Consider the following 24,909-nt stretch of genomic DNA (forward strand, 5'->3'; position numbering starts at 1 on the left):
TCATCTGAAAAGTCTCTTTCACTGTAAAAGCCAATCCAGGGAGCTATTCAACTCATGCTCATTGTCCTTCCCTCATATCCTCATCCTTTACTGTCAGGTATGCAAGGTAGCTATTTATAACCAGTGGAGGTTAATGAAAAATACATGATCTCTTTCTTGTCTTCCTCAGGTCCGAACGCTATTTGTCAGTGGGCTTCCACTGGATATTAAGCCGCGGGAGCTCTACCTCCTGTTCAGACCATTTAAGGTATGTTTGTATGTTTTAAATGGATGGGCTGTAGCTATTCTTAGCCGCTTTCTTTCCAACAGTCAATGGGACCTCCATTAATGGTGATGAAATAAACGGCAATGGAAACTCTCCCGCGAGGTTCAAGTGTCTGTGTTCCTAAAGCCGAGGTTCAATCACATCTTGATCCACGGGAAGCTTATGTGTGTGCGTGTCTCATGGAAAAATGGCCCGCTGCCTGTGATACAAAAACAAGGCTATTTTGCTTCACTTAAGAAACTTCACTTTGTGACAGCAGCAGAGTCCCAGAGTTGAGTTCAGGTGAATGTGTTTTGTATATTGCGAGCTCCCTGGACCATCAGATTAACAGAATAACGCACTTCAGCGGTGCCGAGCGGCACAGTTAAGGTGAATAATGGGACAGTTGCTATGCATCTAATCCCTCACTTAGATAATGCTCATGGTATGTACTCTGAGGAAATGGTTTATATCATGAGTGCTGAAAGCAGCAAATCTCCATTAATCAGGTAAGACATAACAATCCAGTCCATATGGTCTTCATAAGAACTCTTTGACCCATGAAAGAGCTCATCTTTGTCATCAGTTGTGACTCTGCATTGCTAAAAATACATGATTTTTAAAAAGTATATGCTTCTTTCTTTATTTATATAGCACTTTTCACAGCACAAAGTCACAAAGTGCTTCATAAACATTTTAAAACACAGAATACAAATAGAAAACAGAGAAAGACAAAATAAATCATCATAAAAGTGACAGTGGGCACAATAATTTAGTAACGTGCAATTCAAATATATGTAGTAACAGGTGAGTTTTTAGCTGCACCTTGAAAACTTTGGCTGATGCAGAGGCTCTTAAGTCCGGGGGAGAGCATTCCAGAGTCTGGGGGGCACCGACTGAAAGGCTCAGTCACCTTGTGTTTTTAGTTTGGTCCGAGGAACAGCCAGGAGCCCCTGGTCTGGAAGAAAATAGGTTGTTATTCAATATTTTTGCATGAAATAATTGTGTTGTGCAACATTTTCCTCACTAGAATCCTTTATATATCTTGTTCTATGCATCAAATTGCACTTGTCTTTGTCAGCAGACACTTTTTCACACTTCTGACATGTTCTTTCCTTGTTTCAGGGCTATGAAGGCTCCTTGATAAAACTCACCTCTAAACAGGTATGCCACAAGACACACTGAGCACTGTGTTTCCATACAAACTAATGAATGAAGCCATCAGTCTGTCTCTCATCATGCCGTTGCTGTTTGCATTACGCAATCCCTTGCTCATCAACGCCTTCAAGTCTTTGTCTTCCCTCTGTCCTATTTTTTTTACCCCCCTCCTTGTTGCTATCGGCTTTTGTTGACGATGATGGATTAGCAGTCTTTGTTAGGAAGTACCTGGAATAGAAAGGAAAAAAAAAAGTTTATTTGAGGGGGGTGGGGGAGGAAGAGAAGGGAAAAAAAGTGTTGCACCAACTTGCCTTTGGCAGTGAGATAGTATGCTTGTAGTCGCAGACAGTCAACTCCAGCGGGACGTGCCGGGATGGGAAGGGAGACGGAAAAGAATTTTGAGGTGTCAAAGCGAGCGTTTTGACAAGAGCGGTACTGACGGTTGAGTTTTTTGCCCTCCAGGGGCACGGGACTGAAAATGAGCTCAGCTGGCAGGTGTCCACATCCAGAGTTAAGCAATTTAGCTTCATGTCAGTGTACTTATTACCACATTACACTGTTTCCCATAAAGACATGACATGCTCATTAGAAGGGTTTAGCACGATTTAGATTGAATGTGCCGAGTGTAATACCTCTAAAACTCAGAACAAAGGGAAGCGCTCTCTTTTTTTTCCCGGTAGTTAAATTTCTTCAGGAAGAGTGAAAATCCCATTGTGTGGTTGAGGATTTCCCCTTTTTGTGTTTCATTATGATTGCATCCTATCAAAACCTCATTACAAGTTTTAACAAATTTAGGTTTTTTTTTAAAGCTTTGTCAGGAACAGCTGTTGTAATCCTAATAATGTTAATGTAATGTTTATTGAGTTTTTTCTGAACCTTATGGGGTTGGACTGCGATTGCAAGTGTTTTTATTGATCCAGCTGTCAAATATTCTTTCAATTAGTTGATTATTCCTCCCAGTTACAATGCATGCAACAGAGAAAAAGCTGCAAATCCTCACATCGGAGAGAGTAGAGGGGTGTTCAGGTGTACTCCAGGACCCTGTGACATCACAGCTGGGAGCAGTTTGCTTTCAAAACACTTGCTGATTAATTCAGTGTTGATAAAATAACCCGTGTAAGTTTCTAGTCAAGTGCCTGAAACTTTTTTTTACACTTCAGTCCAAAAACTACAGAACACTGACCCTCCTCTAACCTAATCTAGAAAATGTGGTCTGTGCAGGTTTTGCATGTTTAATGAATACGTGAGACGCCCGGCACCTCTCCGTGCACTTTGCTCCTCTCTTTACAGAACTCTTAAAGCTTCATAATTGCCAACTTCGACGCGACGAACGTCAGCCGATACTTATGTTCAGTCAGGTCGCCGCGCCGGAGCACCAGTGCAGCATTCCTCGGGCTTTGTTTTGAGTGACTCCCCTCCCGACTAATGGCAATGACAGTGGCGACGTAAATCAATCGATCTCCCTCTCCCTTCCTGTCCAGAGAGCACGCAGTCATTTCCATATATAGCAAGAGCCAGATCTCAGACCCTTTCTATTTATATTCCCGTTACGCTTCCTCCTCCTGACGTCTTCACTTAGTCCATGTTTTTTTTTTTCTGTGTGTGTATGTGTGTGTTTCTTCTTTTCTTTTTCCCCCCTCCTCCTCCCTCCTCCTCCTCCTCCTCCTCCTCTTCTTCACTCAACTTGTTCAAAATTCCCATAACCCGAGACTGCTTTTCCAGATCACACGCAGCAGCGCGACCTCATGGGAGCGACATGTTTAGAGATTTCGTTTTTCTCCTCACTCCCCCCCCACCTCCTCCCAACATCCCCATCCACACAAACACACAAACACACACAGATACATACACATACCGCAACAACAACAAAAAAAAAAGAGAGAAAAAAGTGTGTTCTTTGTTCACGTCTGCAGCAGCGGTTAGAAATCTGACAACTGAACCTGCATCCTTGTCTTTTCGGCTGCTTTTCCCTCTTGCTCGACGTTCACCTTTACTATTGAGGGCACCGGCTCTCAAGTCGTGCCACCAGAATATAAACAAGCACCGCCGAAGTAGATGTGAACAAGAATATATTGCACTGGTTTTCCTCTGACAGGCCTGTTCGGGAAGGTCTTAAAAACAATTTCTACCTCCCCCCCCTCACTTTCTTTCATTTTTATTCTCACCTTTAACCTCTAAATCCTAATTCTCAAGACCCCCCATTTTTCTTCTCCTCTTTCTCTCAATCTCTTCTCCTTTTTCAGCCCCCCTCCCCTCTCCTCCCCTCTTCTCTTCTCTTCTCTCTCTGCCTCTCTTACACTCACTCACACGCACTTTCTTGCTCTCACATTGCCCGTATTTGGTCATAGGGGAGCCGAATGATGAACTCTCCTCGTACAAAGTAAGCATCCAGCCTCTATTCCTCTCTCTCTCCCCCCCCTCTCTCTTCTTTCTCTCTATGTCGCCACAGCTTTATAAACAGAATGAGAGAGACAGAGAGAGAGGGTGGGGGTGGGTATGATAAGAAATGGAGGAAAAAAATATATATATAAAAAAAGAACAACATGTCTATGTCACTCAGACAGAAATGCAGACTCAGTTTTCTGCCTTAAACCATGTTTCTTTCTTTTGTTCTGTCTTCTTGTCTCCCCAGCCAGTGGGGTTTGTCAGCTTTGACAGTCGATCAGAGGCGGAGGCTGCTAAGAATGCCTTGAACGTAAGTGTCATGCCCTCGCCGCGCTCCTCTCAAGCACCAGCTCAGCGCCGGTATATCTTGTGATGACTCGGATTCGGATCTTTTTTGCTTTTCCGTGCATTTGATATCGGGAGGGGTGGTGGGATCCAGACATTTCTACGTTACATTCACATCTAGAAAGAGAAGCTCTAAACACTGTATGTTTCAACATTTTGTCTTTAAGTAAATAAAGCATTATATATATATATTTTCTCAAAGCTTTGCCACTGATCCTGCAAGGTCAGGAGGAAAATGCGCTCTTCTTTCACATATAAATAGAAGATATTGATCTAGGGTTTAATTTTAATCTCACTTTTTTTCAGAATGGAGCTCAGAAGAAAGCCTTGATGAGGGAGATTCAAATATAAAACAGAGCCCATCCTCACAGGATTTTATTCAGCTCACTTGAAACAAAGTATAGATAGACTGTAATGAACACCAGCTCTCACACAGCTTTACCCCACCCATCCATCCACCCACCTATTTTTTTTATTTTTATTTTTTTCCCGTCTAGATACACACCACTCCTTCTATCGCTTCTTAAGTATTTGTTGATCTCGTTGTCGCAGGGAAAAAGATCAGATTCATCACCCTCCTTAAAGTGGGTCCGTGGCAACGCGAGCACAGTCTTGTCAGCTCTCAGATGTGGAGATATTTGGTACACATCAAACGCCGAGCAGAAAAAAGTTGAAGAAAGGAAATAAAAAATTATCATCTTATTATGAGCCAACAATAGTCAGACTGTTTCCATAGAATCGCTCAGTCGGGGCTGAGAATTGAACAGTGCTCTTGTTTTTCGGGGAAAAGCAACATCCCAGGGGTCATATGGAGATAAGCCAGACTTGCAAACATCTATCTGCATATTGAAATATGGGAAAGACAGAAACTGTAGGAGAGAGGGATTTGTTTTTCTGTTGGGATAGTGGTTACATTTCCACTCAAGTATCAACAGCCTGTATGAGAACACTTCTTGGTCCTTACTTTAACACCATTACTTTAGGTATAAACAATACAAAAGAAAGTGCAAAGGAAGTACTAAGAGGCTAAAAAAAAATAAAATAATACACACATTTCAAGGTAAAGATTTAACACGGTTCAAACAGAGATGCGCTCAGGCCTCATTATACCCATGTACCTTATTATACTCCTGCAGCCTCGACTGGCAGAAGCTGCGAGCGCACTGAGCCAAGGCAATCCTAGTTAATTCCCCTCTCCTTCATGAGAGGAGTCATCCCTCGCTTGTTTCAGCTCAGCTTTGCCCGAGCCTGCGGGGACGAGCCGAGAACCCCATCCTCACATCTTCTCACTCTTGCGCTGCGGAGAACTTTTAACTCTTGACTGCTTTTCCTCCTCCATTGATCTGACCTGCATTTTTTTTTTCCTGCAGCCAATCAAATGAGGTTAATTAAAGGATTTTTTATAGTCGCTGCTGGTGAAGTTCTTCCTTATAAGAAAACCAAACAAATAGCAGCTTTGTTTTTGCGAGAAGAAGACCTTTTTTTGTTTATGTCACGTTCCCCTGTTTTTTTTTTTTCTTCAGGGTGAGTTCAGGGAGTTTAGAAGAGAAATGACTTGGACTAGTGCACATGTGGAAATATTTGATGTAGATCTAGGAGAAAAGCAACCTTTACTCGGCCTGTCATGAGCGATAGGTATGTCAGGGGGCTTTTAGCGTCGGTATCTGAAGAATTTACCCATATTTCTGGCTCACTTCAAGCAGTGATGCTTTCTGTATATCACAGGGAACGGGGAGGAGGGGAGGGGGGGTTTGATGTCATGATATTAAATTAGTCACAGAGTTCGGCGGAGAGCAGAGCGCATAAATGACATCATGCACTCGCCAGGTTTGTGTCATCAGGCGGTGCTTTTCAGTCGCCGGTCGTCATCACGTGCCGCCGAACCAGAATAACACCGCAATCCACACAGTCAGTTGTTTATAGCGAGCTTCAAAGTCTAAGCATCTGAAAATGTTCTCCTAAATTCTGTTGCGAAATAGCGAACGATAAAAAGTATACAGGGTGACAATTCCAGACTGCAGCCAGCTCCCTCTGGGCGTTTGAACAATGTACAGCACAGCAAGACTCAGGATGCAGGAGCGAAAAGGATGTGCGTAATACTCCAACAACTCCTGAATGGTCTAAATTAGTCCGTTTCATCACTACTTCAAAGCACAAGACAGCAAATCACATAATTGCTTTTAATAATCTATAATGCCACTACTTCACTTCAGTGGTGAGCAAAATCATTTACCCATTCCAGGTGCTTATTAAAGCAAAGCCACATGACTTATAGCCACTTTGTTGTGAAATCTCACAAATCTTTACCAGCCTCTCGGAAAAACAAGGCAAATTTAAGAACTATATAAACAGCTTGTCAGCATGTGTGATATTTTACTGAGATATGAACAGATACATATGTTGTTGCTGATTCAAACTTATTCAAACTTTTAAAAAAAACTCATAAAATATGCTTAAATCTTAAATACATTAACCTTAATACCAGGGTTAAAGAATGCAGTTGCTTGGATACCTGCAAAATAGCTTATTACAGGAGCCAAACTGATTTCTTGCCACCAAATATCATCCTCCTCTTATCTCTGGATGTTATGAAACTGCATATACAAAGATTACAGTGAGGGGCGTCATGTGGTGCAGTTGGTAAAGCAGGCGCCCCATATACAGAGGCTACAGTCCTCGCTGCAGTCGGCCCCAGCTATACTATCCAATAAAGGCAAAAATGCCCAAAAAATGTTTACAGATTATGATTACAGTGAGGCCAAGGGGAGATTCAGAGAAACTCAAGAGAACTTCATGAAACCACACAGTCCACAGAAATGGAGGTTGCAGCTCAGGGGTGTTGTGAGTTTGATTGTTGAATGATGGTGCACACACCTTTACTGTACAAAGCACGATGCATCTCAGATATAAAATATGTATTTGCCATTTCAGACTTTGTCAAAATACATACAGTTTTGATTATTTTGTTGTAGCTATTTTATTCTAAAAAGACAGAAAAGCTCTCTGTAGAACATTATTTTTCTGAGAAATCTTTCCATGCTATCTCAGGGGGTCAGGTTTGATCCAGAAATCCCCCAGACCCTGCGGCTGGAGTTCGCCAAAGCCAACACCAAGATGGCCAAGAACAAGTTGGTCGGCACTCCCAACCCCCCTCCGTCCCAGCAGAGCCCGGGGCCACAGTTCATCAGCAGAGACCCATGTGAGTAGATCGTCCGTCCCTGAGCTCGTAATACTTCTTTTTTTTTGGGGGGGGGGTGTTGTCTGTGCTGCTGCTTCCTTTTGCTGTTAGTTTCTCTTGTTTGAGGTGACTGGACAGCAGCTTGCTTTTTTAAAGGATTTTTTTTTTGTCATTAATTGAGTGTCTGCTAGATGTTTGATAGGAGCACATACAGTACATGCTGTTGATGACTGACTGACTGACTGAGTGATGAAGTTACACCATTGGTCCTCTGGGCTTAAATGTTTCCCAGAGCGATCGTTTTGCATCTAGATAGATACAAAATCACAGTAAGATTTTCTTTAATGGTCATTTTTTACTAGACAACATCTGGGTTATAAAAGCAGGATGCAGAGCAGCAGCTTGGAAATGGCTTTGAATGTTTGGACATTTTAATGGGCAGTGTTTTGTTCACAATTTGATATTTGCTCAGAAACAGAAAAACATGTAAATTAGAACAAGCATCATGAAGAATATGAGCAGAGTAATTGAGAAGTTTATATTTAGAAGTTAAGATAAAGGACTGAAACCAGTTGACACCAGGCAGAATGCAAATACAACGTGGTGCAGCGGCAGCCATATACTAAGATTTTATCCTGTCTTGTTTCTTTAACGATGTTGTGTTTGGTCCTCAATGCAACATTATCATCCTGCGCCGTGACATTTTTGTTGGTAATCTGTGAAAAAAAAGTCTTTGAAATCAGGTTTTGTCCACTTTTGGCATGATGAGTTAACCCGATTAGGGCTCTCCCCCTAAATGACGCCTGTTCCCTGTTAGATAAACAGGACACGCTCACTGTTAGTGGTCGTCCAACAATTTGAACTCAAGGCCTTTGACTGTCAGGCGTGTATGGAATTTGCGAATGTAGCTTTTCTCCTTTTTTTTCCCCTCCCTATTTCGTTTAATATTTTTCCAAGGAGTAGAGGATTTTGCAATAATCACTCATTGATAATTGAACATAGGCCAGCTGTGGTTGTACATTCTTCCTAAATGACTACACTGCTCTTATCTTGGATCTTTTTTTTTTTTTTTAGTGCCAGAGAAAGGGTGTGTACTTGAGGCCCCAGTGGGAAATGGAAGGAAATAATTAATGAAACCATGACGTAATCAAGTCGAGAGAGAAATTGCTGTCATTTTCTGATAAGAGATGTTCAAATCAGTCTTTTTCTTTTTCTTTTTTTGATCATGCTGCGATGAACAGTTACCAGGATACAGAGAGCATGGGGGGGAAATTCTCCTTAAATTACACAGCTATCTGATGTTTCTTCTACGAGTTGCTGTTTCTTTTTCTTTTTTAAACTGTTCACACACTCTGTACCGTGCTGCACTGTCATCTATCTCTTCACTCATGCACTATGCTCTTTTTTCACAGCGACTTTACACTCGACTCAGTGAGTAAATCATCTCATCTGAGATGGTTTCCTCTCATTTTCTCCTGAAATAAGTCAGCTATAGTGATATTATGAAAGCATATATAACTGTTCTCCCAGGTGCTTCTGCTATTAGGCTTGGGAAGCTTTCACTTTCTTACATATTACACATGCAGTGTACAAAAGATAGAGGTGCCAGATTTACCCCCAAAGTAACTCTTCATTTCAGAAAGATGCTAGCTTACAGGGCTTACTAGCTGCTAATTCAGCTAAAACTACAATAAAGCTTTAAAACAGTGTAAATCAGACTGTTTCACATATTCTGTAGCAAACTCTATTGCTATCACTTCAATTTGTGTAGTATAGCAATGTATTTACACTGCTATTTACACCACTTCAATAAGCCAAAGCCAAAGTAATTCTTCATTTCAGAAAGATGCTAGCTTACAAGGCTTACTAGCTGCTAATTCAGCTAAAACTACAATGACGCTTTAAAACAGTGTAAATCAGACTGTTTCACATATTCTCTAGCAAACTCTATTGCTATCACTTCAATTTGTGTAGTATAGCAATGTATTTACACTGCTATTTACACCACTTCAATAAGCCAACGTGACAAGTTACAGTTGCTAAGCTACGTGGTGTCTTTTTTTGGGGGCGGGGTTTAGCCCACTCTCAGCCGATATAAAGAAATGAAATGAGAGGAAGTCACTTCAGATAACTATATATTCACTAGATATTCACCTCTAGTGCACCTCCATCATCACCACCACCACCACCACCACCACTGCCAATCACCTCCACCCTGTCTTCTCTGTCCACCCACCCATCCACTGGCCACTCTCCTCACTCCACTCCTCCTCTTCTTCTTTCCACAGATGAGCTCACAGTGCCTGCTCTATATCCCAGCAGCCCAGACGTGTGGGCATCATACCCGCTGTACCCGGCGGAGCTGTCGCCGGCCCTCCCACCCGCTTTCACCTACCCCTCCTCGCTCCACGCTCAGGTAACCTGCAAAAACCCACCCACCCCCCTCCTCCTCGTCCTCCCTCACCACCACCATCACCATCACCACCACCACCGCCGCCGCCCCACCTCCTCCCGTGCCCTCCGTACAAACAGCTGCTGCCGTCAGCCCCTCAAACCATTTGTCTGTTCCATCCACAGATGCACCCCAGAGCACACACACACACACACACACACACACACATACACACACACCACCCAGTCACTGTCATTTGCAAATCTCACAAAAGAACCAATTGGCTGCAAAGCATAAGTGCAGTCAAATACCGAGTGGTTAGACTTGAATGGTTTTGAAGAGATAAATTGGTTTTGGGGGGAATTGTTCTATTATTCTTAAGACTCTGCCACACATCTCCACACACATTACTGCGAATGGTGGTCCAAGCTTAATAAAGTGGGACGAGGTTGAAGCAAAGCAAAGCAAAGTTCAGAGGAAGTTCAGAAATATTACCATCTTTAAACTACCATTTTTAAAATACTTGTTTGTCATGTTCAACTTTGGACTATCGCAGCAGGAAAGGAATATTGATATAACTTCATTAGTTTATTGATAGTGAAATTAGTGACTTGATAAATATTTAATTTCAGGGTGTAGTCCATTTTTGCGAATGTGTAATGCTGTTTTACCCTTCTCCTGAGAGGAGCTGCTACCTGATCCCATTAACTTCCAGGAATCGAATTAAACTAAACTAATCGCACTGTTCACCAAACCGTTGCCCTTTCTTATGTCTCACTGTGCAGTTCAAGAGAAAGCATAAGAAAGGTGTCAGTGAGTTTGACTGAAACACAGATATAAATAATAAGATTACCTGAAAAAATGATGAATGATGATCCCATAATTTCAAAACGGTGTGGAAAATAAATTTAAATTTCAACCAGTCACTACTTTTATGACTCTGAGAACATAAATAAACGTCCCAAAATCAAATTATCTTTGAAAGTGTGCAGGGGTTCCTGCAATCTTGACAAATAAAAACATTCACTGTCATAATTTTAACTTTTTAGGAACTTACTTCAGCAGAGCAAATTCACCTTTTTGACCCAGTACCCAAACACTCAGCATATTGTTGTATAAGTTAATGTTTCGAGATCCGTCCAGGGTCGAACTTCACATACCACAACCTACAGTTTTCATGAATCAGTAACAGCTCATCATGTCATGTCACTATTGTTTATCCCAATATATCCCAATATACTCAAACACACACACATACACTCACACTAATGAAAGCTTCAGCACTTTAAAAGGTTTGCATCATCATTTGATCATCACCTACTTCATTAATTAAATCCCCCTTTTTCCACCAAACATGATCCAGTTTATTGAGGTATTCTAATCTGCACAGCTCCACTGTGAGTTCACACAAGAATTCCTTATTGATCTCTTGAAGTTCTTCTCATGCAGCCTGTTTGGTACCGGCTGACCCTGATAAGATCCCAGTATTAGGCCTAGATACAGTATACTGTTTCTAGATATTTGTTTCCTTATTAGTTTTCAATCTTGCAATGACCCATCATCAGTACTTTGATGTATTTTAAGCTCAAAATGTTACAGTATATGTCTTGTACCTCTGCTCAACAGTATGCAGACTATATTTCCATATATAATGCAGATGCTGAGGTTGTTTAAGTGCAAAGGCCCCTAGCAAAGACACTAAAGCAGAAGCTCAGATGATGTCAGAATTTGAAATGAGTGCAAGTTGAATCTGCCGAGCTGGCAGTTTTCCACATGCATCGGATATGTGAGCGCACACTGACACACTCAAAGAAAATCTGGCTCTGTGATTCCACTGGGGGGGTTGTGGCTCCGCTAGCATCTCGCAGCCTCTGCTGACCTAGTGCACATGCTGATGTAAGGCATATAAACAAGCACGCACAATAGTAAATGATCAAATTCAATTTCAGTCCACATTAGCTCAGCTCTCCAGGTTTGTAAACTGCTGTCATCCTCTGGAGCAAGAGTAATGTTGGTTTGCTAGTAAAAGGTAGCAACTGAGATGTTTGCAAGTGGAGTAATTCAATTGTGTTAGCCTACATTTATTTTATTTGAATACAAAGCCGCGATTGTGCAGTGTGGAAATTTACAAGACGTCACAGCTGGTAATGAATAACTTTTTTATAGACAAACCAGTGTCTGCTATCAGAGCAATACTTCAACTTTCCCTTTTTTTTGCCAGCAGCCTCATGCTGGCTCATGAACTGTGAGGCTACATCCAAAAGTCGGCTAGCTTAGTTTAGCTTAGCTTAGTTTAGCATACCTTAGCTTTAATAGCTTAGCTTAGCATTTAAACCGAAGAGGAGCAGAAACTGTCTGGCAAATAAGCACCTGTTGAATCCAATATGTTGTCTTTTGTAGAAATTAAACAAATTATATGAAATATGTTAACTATGTAGCTCCTTAAATATTGAATTATGGATTTTGTTACCTTTGGACCGACCACAGTTAGATGCCTCCCCCTGTTTCCATCCGTCTGTCCAGTTGTTAAGCCAAGTGAATGATGTCACTCTTCTAACTCTCAACAACAAAGAGCCTATTTCTTAAGGTTTTCTTCTATTAATGTGCAATAAACAACTCCTTGATGTTTAAAAATGGTCATACAGAGAGATAGGCTACACACTTTAAGTCCAACAATTTGTTAATAAACTGAATATAATACATTAGATCTTGTATGAATATAAACTGTATATAGTCCATATCATTTGTGTGCCTGTGCCTGTGTGTTAATGTATGTGTGATTGTGTTTGTTTAGATTCGCTGGCTCCCACCTGCAGATGGAACTCCTCAGGGATGGAAGTCCAGGCAGTTCTGCTGAAGTATGTGTGAGTAACGTCTTACACAAACGCACACAGCCAGTCAGCCCTCTGCCCCCGCTATGACAAAGAAGTGTACATTGCGCCGCGCCGCGAAAATACTTTGGTAAATGTTATGACACCTTGTTTAAACAACCGCAGAGATATTCGCTAAACATACGTCGGGGGAATATCACTGGGTGTTACTTCCATGTGCATGTGGCGTGTGCGTCAAGCGAGCGCCCTCGGTTTGCCCTCGAACCTCACATGGAAAAAACCTTCATCCAGCTGACGGCCGAACTAACCGACTAATTAGTGCACACTCCTCACTAACACAAAACAAATTAGCCTGTTAGATGTAAATGTGGGAGTGTTGAACCCAGTCAGTCAATAAAACAGCCGCATGTCACCGTAAGAGATGAAAGGTGCGATTTAAAGGGATACTCCATTATTATTTCCCCCCTCCCCGCTCAGGTCACGGGGTACAGAGGCTCGACTTTTACCCATTGAAGTGATGCTTGATCTCAGGCATCAAAGGCGGGCGAGTCAAACAGAATGTAAAACGAGCTCCGATGCTGATGTTTTAATAAAACAGACGGAGTAGCGCTCAGCAAATATGACTAAAATGCTAATATAGGCTGCTTTGATAGGTAAAGTGATTATAACCAGTGGTGAAAGTCACTCGGTACATGCTCAAGCACCAAGAGGCTGAAATGCCAAGCAGAGCTGAGAGGAGCTGTAGAGCCTCCTGATCATTCTGCCCATCATTTCATTTCATTTAAAAAGCAACTTTTAGCCAAAGGATCTTAAAGAATACATTTCCCAAATGATCTTAAACCACTGAAACAAATGAATGCGAGTAAATTTAAAATTGCAAACACTGAGTAGTTTGGTGCAGGCTCAGAAGTTATTGGTGTGCTCCAGACGTACGTGTGATATTTATCGCTGTCGTACGTGAGGGGAAGTTTATTATTTTGTGCGCACTCCAAAAGAATTGCCATAATAAACACTGAATATTGTCCCATTACAGTGTTGGTACCACACAGTGGATATTAGTGTGTGTTTGTCATTTTGTCAAACTCTGGCAGCATGAAATACATTTTTTAATTTAAAAAATCCCCATTCTGGCATTTCTGCGTTATGATAAAGCGCACAGCGGAGGGTTATGAAAAAGACGGGACAGAAAAGAGAGACGGAGGACAAGATGCTCCACGAGGCCGTTAAATGCGGAATATGCACCATGAACTGCCGAGGTACCTGGGTACTGCCGGAAGGGCCGTTTTTATGAATCTTTATTAAAAAAGGAGAAAAAACGATTAGCACGGAGCTTTATTTAAAATAAATTACAGATGAATTCATTTCGGTGGAGCTGCAGACAGTACACAACACAGCTGGTTTTCTAATAAGAGGGACACGAGTCCACCGTAACCGCTCATGAGCTCCGCAGCACATGTTGTCTCGCCCTCTGGTTTCAGACAAACTGAACGCTGTTGTGCTTGCAGAAAAACAAAACCACAAAGCACAACAAATCCCCTGCTAGTCTGTGGATCTGTGTTGACTGACTGCGCGCATGTGTGTGTGTGTATGCGTGTGTGTGTGTGTGTGTCTGCACTCGGCGCCAGTCACACTGTCACCAGAGCTCCCCTCCCTCCCCTCAACGTCTCAGGACAGGAAGAAACATGTTCTCCGGACCCCTTGGGGAGTCAATTGTGAGTGGATGGGTGGGTGCTGGCGGAGGCGTGGAGGCTAACATTCACTAGAACTGTTGATTAGTGCAAGTCCTCCGTCGTCTCCTTTCAACCTCGCAACATTGCTGACTCATCTACTACATCCACACACTTCAACAGACTGCATTAGGAAAGAAAGAAAAAAAAAGCTGTTGGAGTAATTTGATGTTTTGGGGGATTTCATCCCTGTCGGGAGGGGGGCAAAAGAGGAAGGGAGTGGAGAAGGGAGGGGCTTGGAGGAAATAATTACTCCTCTATCAAACCAGGAGGAAGTCATTTGGTCGGTCAGGCTGCCCCAGTGGATATTAGCCCCTCAATGAAACAACAACATCCCAACATCCGGCTCACAGCGGAGGGTGAGGTGAAGTTGAGACATCCAGTCAGAATATTGTGATAATTACAGGCGACTACAGCAGATACACACACACATGCACACACACAAAACACACAATCCTAAAGTATATAGTGTGTGTGAGTAAGTACATGTCCAAACATAAGACCATTCATAGGCAAATATACACAATAGTATACACACACAAACAAAACAAAAAAGTAGAGTTCACCCAAATTACACAAACTTTTTTTTTTTTTTTTCCACATTTTTCTGTGTTGACAGTTTCCTCTGAGACTTGCGCTGCCGGCTCAGTACAATGGAGGTGAAAGGAATCTTGTTTTTAGTGCTCGGAGCATTGAGAAACTACATTTCTTTCCAGAAACTGTGACCTCACTGAGTTTTTTTTTTATTTTTTATTAGGAGGTAATAGTCCCTATGAATACTGTTTCTGGACAAATATATTGCAGTTGATTATTTTAAATGCCACAAACAAGCAGGCATGATCTACATTGTGTTGGGAAGGAGGCAGAAATCTCTATTTTACAAGACACATGGAAATGCACATGAAGAGAATATACAAGACATGTACTGTAAACACACAAGTTCTGCATTTTATCTCTTAAAGGTAACCAGTGTCTTTCTGACAATACTAATATAAATACAGTACGTATATCTACATTTGTTAGGTTTCTCTTTTTGGTGAGTTTTTAGGAGCGCTGGCCCTTTAAGAAAGTTTCTTCTCCTCCGTCCAGCAACACGCTCGGTTAATGTGAATTACTTTGAACAAGAGCATGACCTACGAGTCTGCGCCGCAATGGTGGACTGAGTTTAATCACTCTATGAAGCATATCTCCTCAGAAAGCGTGCTGATGCAGTAAAAAAAATCACGGCTCACCATATCTCCTGTAATCATGACTTAAAAGGAGACGCAGGCCAATGGCCATTCCCCTCAACTAAACCGCCGGTGTCACGTTAACTCTGTTCCCCCTGACATGGTGCAGCTCCGCAAACAAACATCTCATCCGTATCAAACCTGGTGCTATTTGTTAAATGGATGCAGCCGAGTTAGAAGAGCAATTACTTGATGTCTCCATGTCAGCCGCGTTCACCTATTTGTGCGATGCAAATTCACCAAAAAAAAGCGGGTTGTGATTGTGAAACACTTTGAAGCAATTTTAGCAGCGAGGCAACAAGAATAAACTTGAGGCGAGATTACAAAGGGAAGCTTTCTGTTGTACCGTTTGCTATTGATGTGTCATGTGCGCTGACAGAAAGAGGAAAAAAAAAAAAAAAAAAAATTTGGGCATTTGTGATTTGTTACTCATGCCAGAGGCGGCTGGTGACAGTAAACCTACATAGTGGGAATTCAGAGAAGCTTCCAGCTCGGCGGGCCTGGGAGGCCTGTGGTCGGTCAGTGGTTGTCTTGGCATCTAAAGGGACGGGGCGTGGGGAGGGGGACCGGGGGGCAGGGGGGCAGGGGGGACGACCACTCACGGTCAGAGTATGTTGGCTCGCATTAGGAAGTGTCACCGTGGGATACTTCAACGTGTGTATGTGTGTGTGTGAACAGCTGAAAGCGAGGTAGCGTTCTGTGGTCTTTTAGTCACGGCTGGTAATGCCCCGTCCTGATCTCCTGGCATCCTGCTCTGTCAAGAGGAAGAACCCTTTTGAAAACTTTATTATGGCGTGTTAAAACAGGTAGCTTACCCTGGGCTGACTTAAAAAAAAAAAATCTGTATTGTATTGTAAGATTGCAATACCACTGGGGGCTTAGCCTAGTCATTCATCTGGATGTTTGTGAGGCTGAATTATATTTGACATTCATGCTCTGGCACAGAGCTGGGTCCAGAGACAACCTAATAGTGGACATTAATGCCTAGTGAACTGGAGGGAAAGGTAATCCGGATTTTCCATCTGACAAGACATGGTGGGGGGAGTGTGGTGTGGTGCGGTGTGCGTGCCCCTATCATGTGTGCTTGTGTGTGTGAGCTCGAGAGAGTCGAATATGTGTGTGAGTGTGTGTGTGTGTTTGTAGTCTGGCTGCCTGCCCCGAGGACCTTTTTGGCCAATAGCCCGACAAAACCAATAGTTCCTGTGCAATGTTGGACTTACTCCCGCTGGAGAGCTGAGGGCCAGCTGGGGCCCCTTCTAATAAGGAAGTGGGACTTTCTTCTCTCACCCCCTACTGATTCATAACACACACATACACACACACACACATGCATACAGTATAGCTTCATCCTTGCACAGGGTCTTGGGAGCTAGAGACATGTCAGCAGCTGCATCCATCACCACCCAGCACTAGCAGCTACAGCCGGTATGTGAGAAACACAGTCAGGCCCTAAAGGCTTTTCTCAGGATTAAAGGGGCTTCAGACAGGGGCTCCTTTTCATGGCCAAGCAGCACAGGTATACTGTAGTTCTTAAAGGACCATAACTCCTCAGCTACAGATCAACTTTACTTTGCAGACTCCGGTTTTTACATTAGTGGATGTATTCCTCTCACACAACGGCGAGCAGCTACTGGTTTAGCATTCTGTCCTTATGACATGAAAATCAGTTCGGAGACTCTAAATACTTGTGCCGTGCAATCCATCACGATGAGCACCAAGCCCCTCTTTTTTTGTCAACTTTGCATTAGTGTTGCATGATAATGCAGTTTTAAAGTGCAGTGATTTGATTTGTGCAGCTACCTGCGCTGCATTACCTTGCAGCGGTAATGCAATTTTGGCCATGTCTCTACGGAAACTGCATTTTAAAATTTCATGCCTGTGTCTGAGCATCAAAAGAATTACAATATTTAAAAACATCCTACACATTCGCAAAAGTCTTGCGTGCTGGTGCTGCATTCAAAGACTATAGATGTTTGTGTTAAATTCAAACTAAATGAGTTTCGGTAAAGTTTAGTTTCCTTATTTATGAGTCTTCCAACTACTGTATTTTCTTGATTAACCATCACATGTTGTGTGATGAAGAGTTCAAAACCAGAGTTGTTAGAACAGTATCAATGAGAATTTAGAAAACCAACAGAAATTCACAAAACTATGGCCAATCAATTTTCTGTCAATCATATAATCATTGAATCTATGGATTATTTCATCATACATACAGTTTCTAAAGTGAAACCATTTTGGCAACACATGATAATATGATTTATGTGTATATATATATTCAGAAATATATGAACATATTCAGCATTTATTAATGGATAAGCAACATTTTTACTTTATTATTAACAAATAGAAAGCATTATAAGAAGATGTATGACTGCCAAATATCTGGCACATCTACCATCAGCCGATAAAATCTACCGCGCCTATTACCTCGGCCCTGACTTTGACGAGAACGAATGCAGGTTTGATGCTCACAGTAATGGATTACGCAGCTCAGTGGTCTGCTAATGATTCAGAAGTGAATGAAAACCAGGACTGCTCAGAAAAAAAAAAGTATTTAAATCTCTAAAAGACAAAGTGCCAAGTGATTTACAGTACAGTGAGATTAACGATGGAGAACTAGATGGCTCAACCATCGGTCAGGAATCTCGAACAAGTCTTCTTTTCTCCTCTTCATCGGCAGTGCAGGATCAATAATCACCGATAACACACACACACACAGGGACATTACACACGAAATGAAAACAAAAAACAGTGCACGCATTCACCGAGGAACCCGGTCGCCTCCCACGTCGTCAAACACCACTTGTTTACCTATCCCATGTCGTTTCGTCAGGGCCGAGTTACTGGATGTAACACATTAAGCCCGCGAATCATTAAACCTCTCCCTAATCCACTCAGACATGTTCAATGATCAACTCAATCTTTAACCTTGGCGTCTCAGCCAGAACAAATAGCGTGGTCTGGAAGTATGTGTCGCATCAGCTTAGCCAAGCGGCTGTATAACACATCGATTCCCTCATCCTTGATTGAACGCGCAACAGGGCATTAGCTAGGCCAGCCGTGCCCCCCCTTCCCTTCCACAAAACAGCCCCCCCCCCACCCCATACACACTTTCCCTGTAACAGTCTGCCTGTCTCTTTTTTTTTTTTTCTTTTAAGGTCATGTTTGGTTTGCTAATTGTTTATTGTTCCAAAGAGTTTCTCTCCCTTCCCCTGAACCCGAGTTACCACGGTCTCTAAGAGAGGTCTATTTTTAGCGATACATCTGGGGGGGGTGGGAGGGAGGGAGGGTGGGTTTCGGAAGGGTTGACCTTTCTCTCCGGTCCGACGGGTGGTTGGGAGCTGTGGTGGGGAGCGATTATGGGAGATGTGGTTGTTAGACACAAGTTCAACATAAGCATTCAAGACTATTGTCAGCTGACTTCCTGTTTGTCACAGCTGGACTTTGAGGTTGACAGATTTGGTTTAGAACAGTCGCTTTTTTCTTTCTTTTTTTTCTAAAGTACACTCCACTAATTTTACATGTCAAAGTCAGTTTACAAGTCACATGGAGGGCCGCACATCCTGAGAAACCAGTTGTATAATGTCATGTGCGGCTCCGGAGGCGCCTCGGGTCTGGGAAAATAACATCGCTTAAGTAATCTCAGCGTGGGCTCAGAGACGTTTAAACCGAAAGCCTTGCCTTGGTGGTGGTGTGAAGTTGGAAAGGTGTGGGAGGCGTTCACCAGAAAGAGATGTGTCTTAATGAAGGATGCTGCTATCCAGTTACATTATGGGAAGAGTAGGATCCAGCCATTTTTTTGGAGCTGGGTTTGTGAGAAATCAGGATAACTTGGCCTCTGCTGCGTTGATTTTGACCAAACACAGATGCACTTTGTCATAACAGCGATGAAGGAGATTTAAACCATAACATCCTGTCCGTGAGTGCAAGGTATTCGACGAAAACTGAGCAGTTCCTACCTTTAACCTTTAATAAATCAAAAGTAGGAGTGAATACAAAAAGACTGTGGTGACTGTGGATCGTCAGGACGCTGGTGCAGCTCAGGACCGTGTCCCCTCTGCGTCCTGCAGGTTCCTGATGTGTGATGGTGGCCGTGGCCGGCTGTGACGGGCGTTGCTGATTGCCTCTCGTGTCCAAATTAGAAAAACCTGGAGGACTGACCTGACCCCGGCACCCGGAGCAGCGTAACGTCGGTGAGTTTTATTTTTTATTTTTTATTTTTTATTTTTTACAGCTCAGCTATGGACTTCGCAATCCCCTGCAGGCGAAGGAGGAAAGGTGTAAATCTCACCTCGGCAACACAGCGGCATGCCCCCCCCCCTCCTAATCTGATTTGAAAGTGTGGATTTGTTGGGGGGGAAAAAAGTTGTGAAAGGCCACTTTATTTATTTATTTTCTTTCTTTCTTTCTTTCTTTCTTTCTTTCTTTCTTTCTTTCTTTCTTTCTGTCTGTCTGTCTGTCTGTCTGTCTTTCTTTCTTGCTTGCTTGCTTGCTTGCTTTCTTTCTTTCTATCTTTCTGTCTGTCTTTCGTTCTTTCTTTCTGTCTTTCTGTCTGTCTTTCGTTCTTTCTTTCTTTCTTTCTTGCTTGCTTGCTTGCTTTCTTTCTTTCTGTCTTTCGTTCTTTCTTTCTGTCTTTCTGTCTGTCTTTCATTCTTTCTTTCTGTCTTTCTTTCTTTCTTGCTTGCTTGCTTTCTTTCTGTCTGTCTTTCGTTCTTTCTTTCTGTCTTTCTGTCTGTCTTTCGTTCTTTCTTTCTGTCTTTCTGTCTGTCTTTCGTTCTTTCTTGCTTGCTTGCTTGCTTTCTTTCTGTCTGTCTTTCGTTCTTTCTTTCTGTCTTTCTGTCTGTCTTTCATTCTTTCTTTCTGTCTTTCTTTCTTTCTTGCTTGCTTGCTTTCTTTCTTTCTTTCTTTCTTTCTGTCTGTCTTTCGTTCTTTCTTTCTGTCTTTCTGTCTGTCTTTCGTTCTTTCTTTCTTTCTTTCTTTCTTTCTTTCTTTCTTCAATTTTGTTGGTGGGGGGGGAAGAGGGTGAGATCTGCTGGAATGACCGTAACCGCACCGAGACACAGTGACAGCGTGTCAACTTCCATCTGCGCGTGTTTTAGCTTTTTTGCTCAGCGGGAAATGTTTTGGAAACAGACCCAAAATGGCAGCATTAGATATTTATGGGATAAAAGTGTGTGTGGTCTTGGCATCTTAAAGGCAAGTGCGAGAAATTGAGGAGAAAATGAGAAACATTTTGTGTGTATCTACCTTTGTTTGTGTGTATGTGTGTGGGTTTTTTTATGGGTATCCGAATGTGTTTGTGTCTTGCAACAGTTCCACATGATCCCCAGTGTTTTCATTAGCGTACAAGGTTCGTGTGTGGTGACCATGACAACCTTACCCCTTCTCTTTGTCCCTCTCTCTCTCTCTCAGGCAGCAGCAGCCTCATGGGCCTCAGGACATACTAGACCCCAGCCTCCATCACACATCGAGCCACCCACCCCTTCGCCCCCACCCCTCCCTTCCCTTCAACCACCATCCTCAAAGTCCCTCCAACTCTTTTTTATACTGTTACATCTACTACGATTTACCGGCAGTGCTTTGGCCGCACCTCCTCCGACACCTCCCCGCAAAAAAGGTAATGGGCGTGCACGACAAAGGCGCACACACGCCCCTTTGTTTGACCGGTCGCCTGTCTGACACTAGCAGCTTTGCGTTCTTGTATATGCAAGTGTAAAGACGAGCGCACCAAAGGAGTGCAAACACATTTTATGCAGCCACTTTGCAAGGCCAGATGTACGGAAGTGATGCTAAAGCACTGCTGGGTAATGTTATTATATTACTATAATTATTACTATTCTGTATATCATTCATATTAATGTTATTATGATTATTAAATACATGTTGAAGCATGACTTTGCAAAAAAAAAGAAGAAAAAAAACAATGCTGTACATTTTTAGATATTTTAAAGAAATACAAAAAGGTATTTTTGTAATCAAGACAATGTTTGAAATGTTTTTTTTTTCTTTGATTGATTTATGTTGTGTTAAAGCGTGTGAGGAACTTTCATATGTTATGTTTTTTGTTTGTTTCTTTCGCCCTTCCCGTTTGGTGCCATTATAAAATGGTAAGTCACCCTGCTATACCAAAGCAGACCTGTCGGTTGGCTCTCGTCTTTTCTTTACCGTGCAGATTCAGGTTTGCTCATGTTAGTAGTGTGTGTGTGTGTGGTTGTGTGTGCGTGTGTGTGTGGGCATCTTTTCACCTGATGAGGCAGACATATTATTCCATCGTCTGACGTGCTTTAGTTAGCCGGTGACGAACAAACACGCTCCCGATCCAGCTCCTAATTCCGCAATGGGAAGGTAATCAAACGTGTTGCATTGACAGGAACAAGCCATCGGCGGTGAAGGTGGATTGACCCCCGGAGACTGCAATGCACGGCAAACTGAGCCCTGCTATTATTAGGAATTTGCCCCCTTGTTGTGTAGCAGGACAAGCAAGCACAGTATAGAGAAAATGAAAGACCAAAGGCATTTCTTTTTTACACTGGAGAGCTATCTAGGCTTGTGGAGTTATTCTGTTTTTTGACTGCTTTGAAGTCCTCGATCTGATTTCTTATGAAGTATGATATTATTTTTCGCTGCATGTCTCTTTCTGGTGTCACTCCAAAAAGAGTCTGAAAGGATATTCACTTAAAGCAATTTGTCTCCTTTGTCTATTTTTAGGGAGCCAATGTGATTCAACCTGTCTTTTGTAAATTTTTTTGAATTAACATAGTAACGATTGGAGTGGGGGAGAAGAAGACGAAGAAAAAAAAAACTAAAAATCTTTTGTAATCTTGTGTATTCTTGGGCCTGCAATAACGTCTTTGCTGTATGACATATCATGGAGTGATAATGTTTTATTCTTGACGCCAAAAACTCTCGTTCATGTCACATCTGTACAAAGACGAACTGTCACCGTCGTCCCTCTCTGATGAAGCGAAGACGTCGCGTTGTCACAGTGGTGTGACAGTCAAAACGTGAAGTGAGAAAACAACAATCGTCCCTGTAATCTTTAGCCCAGGTGTGTACAATCATCATGTCGGACTGGTTGAATTATATAGTCAGTGTTTGTAATGAGAAATAATAATAATAATAATGATAATATGCACGCGCATCATATCGACTGGTTTTTCTGAAGCAGTTTTTGCTTTAAAAGACATTTTTTAAAGCCGACCGTGGCACCAAATTTACTAGAACAAGTATTTATAAGGTGTGTGTGTGTGTGTGTGGTTGCGTGTGTGTGTTTTTTTATGGGTATTATGTTTTTAAAGTTCATAGACGATGCCCATCATATAATTCATTGTAAGTATTATTGTAAGTTTAATTGTATATTCATTTGGTAATTTTTCTAGAGCTTCTTTTTTGTGTTTGTATCAGACTGATTGAAACATACTGTATGTGATATATGAATACTGTTTTATCTACATAATTCACTGTGAAATCCAGAGGAAAACATGCTCTTTGAACGAATGGATCTTTTTGTCTTTTGTCAGCAGTGCGGTACAGAAGCCCCCCCTTACCCCCCAACCTGAAATGAATATGATAGTCCCTCCCTCCTTTTGTCCAATGAAAACTACTCCTTCCTCGTTTCAGTATACCGTGTGCGTACCTGTGTGTTCTGTGCATGTTCACGGCATGTGTGTGTTCTTCTTTTTTCTTTTTCTTAATGCATACAGTACTGTTGATATTTATGTACTTTAGCCGCTGTAAGGAGAAACTGTATTTCGGTGAATTGCAGAGGTGTGTTTGTTTGAAACCAAAAAAAAGGAAAAAAAAAAAAAAAAAAGAAGTGATCAAAATGAGAAGTTTTTATGAAAATGTTAAATGAAGACATTTCAGGCCATCTGCCATTAAAGATTGACGTCATCTCGGTGTCATGATTTACTTTTTTCTCTCCTTTTCTGAATGTTACTGTGTTGTGCTTTATGATCCATGCATGAAGTTTCTGCATAATGTATCACACTGAGCACACCTGTGGAGCACCAAAACTGACTGAAGAAAGTGCAAGAAAATGATCCAAAAATGGAACTAGTTAATAAATAGATAGATAGATAGATAGATAGATAGATAGATAGATAGATAGATAGATAGATAGATAGATAGATGAGAAAATGTTATGACGTTAAAAGTATGGCATCTAAAAAATAAAATAAAATAAAGGAGATTAAAAAACAACAACAAAAAGTATGGCATCTAAAAAAAAACCCAGAAATGCTAATGTGCAGGCTATAGTCCTCAATGCAGCGGCCCCGGTTCGATTCCACTGATGGCCCTTTGCTGCATGTCATTCCCCCTCTCTCAGTCTCCCCATTTCCTGTCTCTCTACAGCTGTCCTATCAATTAAAGGCATAAAAGGCCAAAAAATTATATACTAGCCTACAAAAAAAGAAAGCAGAAAAATGCTAATGTGGTGTGTATGGTTGCTATTGTTTTTCATTTAAGCTAGCAAGCCACCCACTCCCATGTAGGCTACATGAATGCAAACTTCCCACAAGCTACACACTTGTCAGTTGCCTTGGACATTTTTCATAAAACTTTCATAGGAAATCACAGGAAAGTTAAATAACATTAAAAACAAAAAAATTAGTTTGAATTTATTTCATCTGACATCTTCCTCTTTTTTTCTGGTCGGTACCTTTTGTCAGGTGTGGGGCTCCGTATCCAAAGAGAACTCAGACTAGATGTTGACATTTCCAATGCGCTTACCCGAATAGAAACCCACCTGCGTGAAGGCTCAATTTCCTCTTCCTCTCTCACACTTGTCATTGGATAACACCTCCCCCACAGTCCCAGGAGGCCATCAAAACATGATGTGGGCCTCCTATAAAGTGGTTTGTGTACCGGGGGAGCTGCGGACCTCTCGCTGCCCTCTATAAGAATAGCCCACCGGACCCAGGGGCTGGCCACTCCTGAGACAGAGGCCACATCCAATTTAGTTTCACTCTTGCCTGTCTCCGCTCTCCTCTGTCTGCTCAGTCACACCAGGTGGCACACACCAGCTTCTCACATGACACACACTCGTCCGTGCCTGGGGGTTATTCACGCAGGGTGTCAGAGCGGACTAAAGTGGGGGAATGAAATAAAAAAAACTCTGTGTGAATGTATGTGTGGGTGAGGGGATGTATTCATCTGGGAGTATGCATGCATAAACCCAACCTGCAACACTCCGTAATGGTGTGACTCCCTTTGACAAGTCCATTAAAGAGGTGTTTCTGTCCCCTATCACTCACGTCCTCGCTGAGTAGAGTCTGTATTTTTCAAACAGTTGAAACTAGATGTTGAATTTTCTACATTACATTTCTGGGGCCTGTCTGGTGTTTTCACTACCTGATCAACTTGTGTTGCTTGGCTCGCTGCAGTAAAAACACTGACCGCCGCTGCCGCAGCCCA

At 42.2% G+C, this 24,909-nt stretch overlaps 1 protein-coding gene across 8 annotated transcripts in view; it reads left to right on the plus strand.

Annotated features, from left to right (window-relative positions):
* The window catches only part of LOC146969352 (RNA-binding protein with multiple splicing-like), a 37,405-nt gene extending 14,018 nt beyond the window's left edge, over window positions 1-23,387 (plus strand). Inside the window, exons 2-9 of one of the 8 annotated variants that reach the window (XM_085759887.1) lie at window positions 170-247; window positions 1,370-1,408; window positions 4,035-4,097; window positions 7,181-7,331; window positions 9,599-9,726; window positions 12,497-12,566; window positions 19,563-19,685; window positions 20,905-23,387. In XM_085759887.1, the coding sequence (XP_085616013.1) occupies window positions 170-247; window positions 1,370-1,408; window positions 4,035-4,097; window positions 7,181-7,331; window positions 9,599-9,726; window positions 12,497-12,559 (522 nt within the window). In that variant the 3' untranslated portion in view covers window positions 12,560-12,566; window positions 19,563-19,685; window positions 20,905-23,387. The remainder of the gene's footprint in view (window positions 1-169; window positions 248-1,369; window positions 1,409-4,034; window positions 4,098-7,180; window positions 7,332-9,598; window positions 9,727-12,496; window positions 12,567-19,562; window positions 19,686-20,904) is intronic. The other 7 variants (XM_085759888.1, XM_085759890.1, XM_085759889.1 and 4 more) reach the window with 7 other exon arrangements.
* The last annotated feature ends 1,522 nt before the right edge of the window (window positions 23,388-24,909 follow it).

Source organism: Trachurus japonicus, chromosome 18 (genome assembly GCF_045865225.1).
Source record: "Trachurus japonicus isolate A0001 chromosome 18, Traja_1.0".
In the NCBI taxonomy this organism is placed as follows: Eukaryota; Metazoa; Chordata; class Actinopteri; order Carangiformes; family Carangidae; genus Trachurus; species Trachurus japonicus.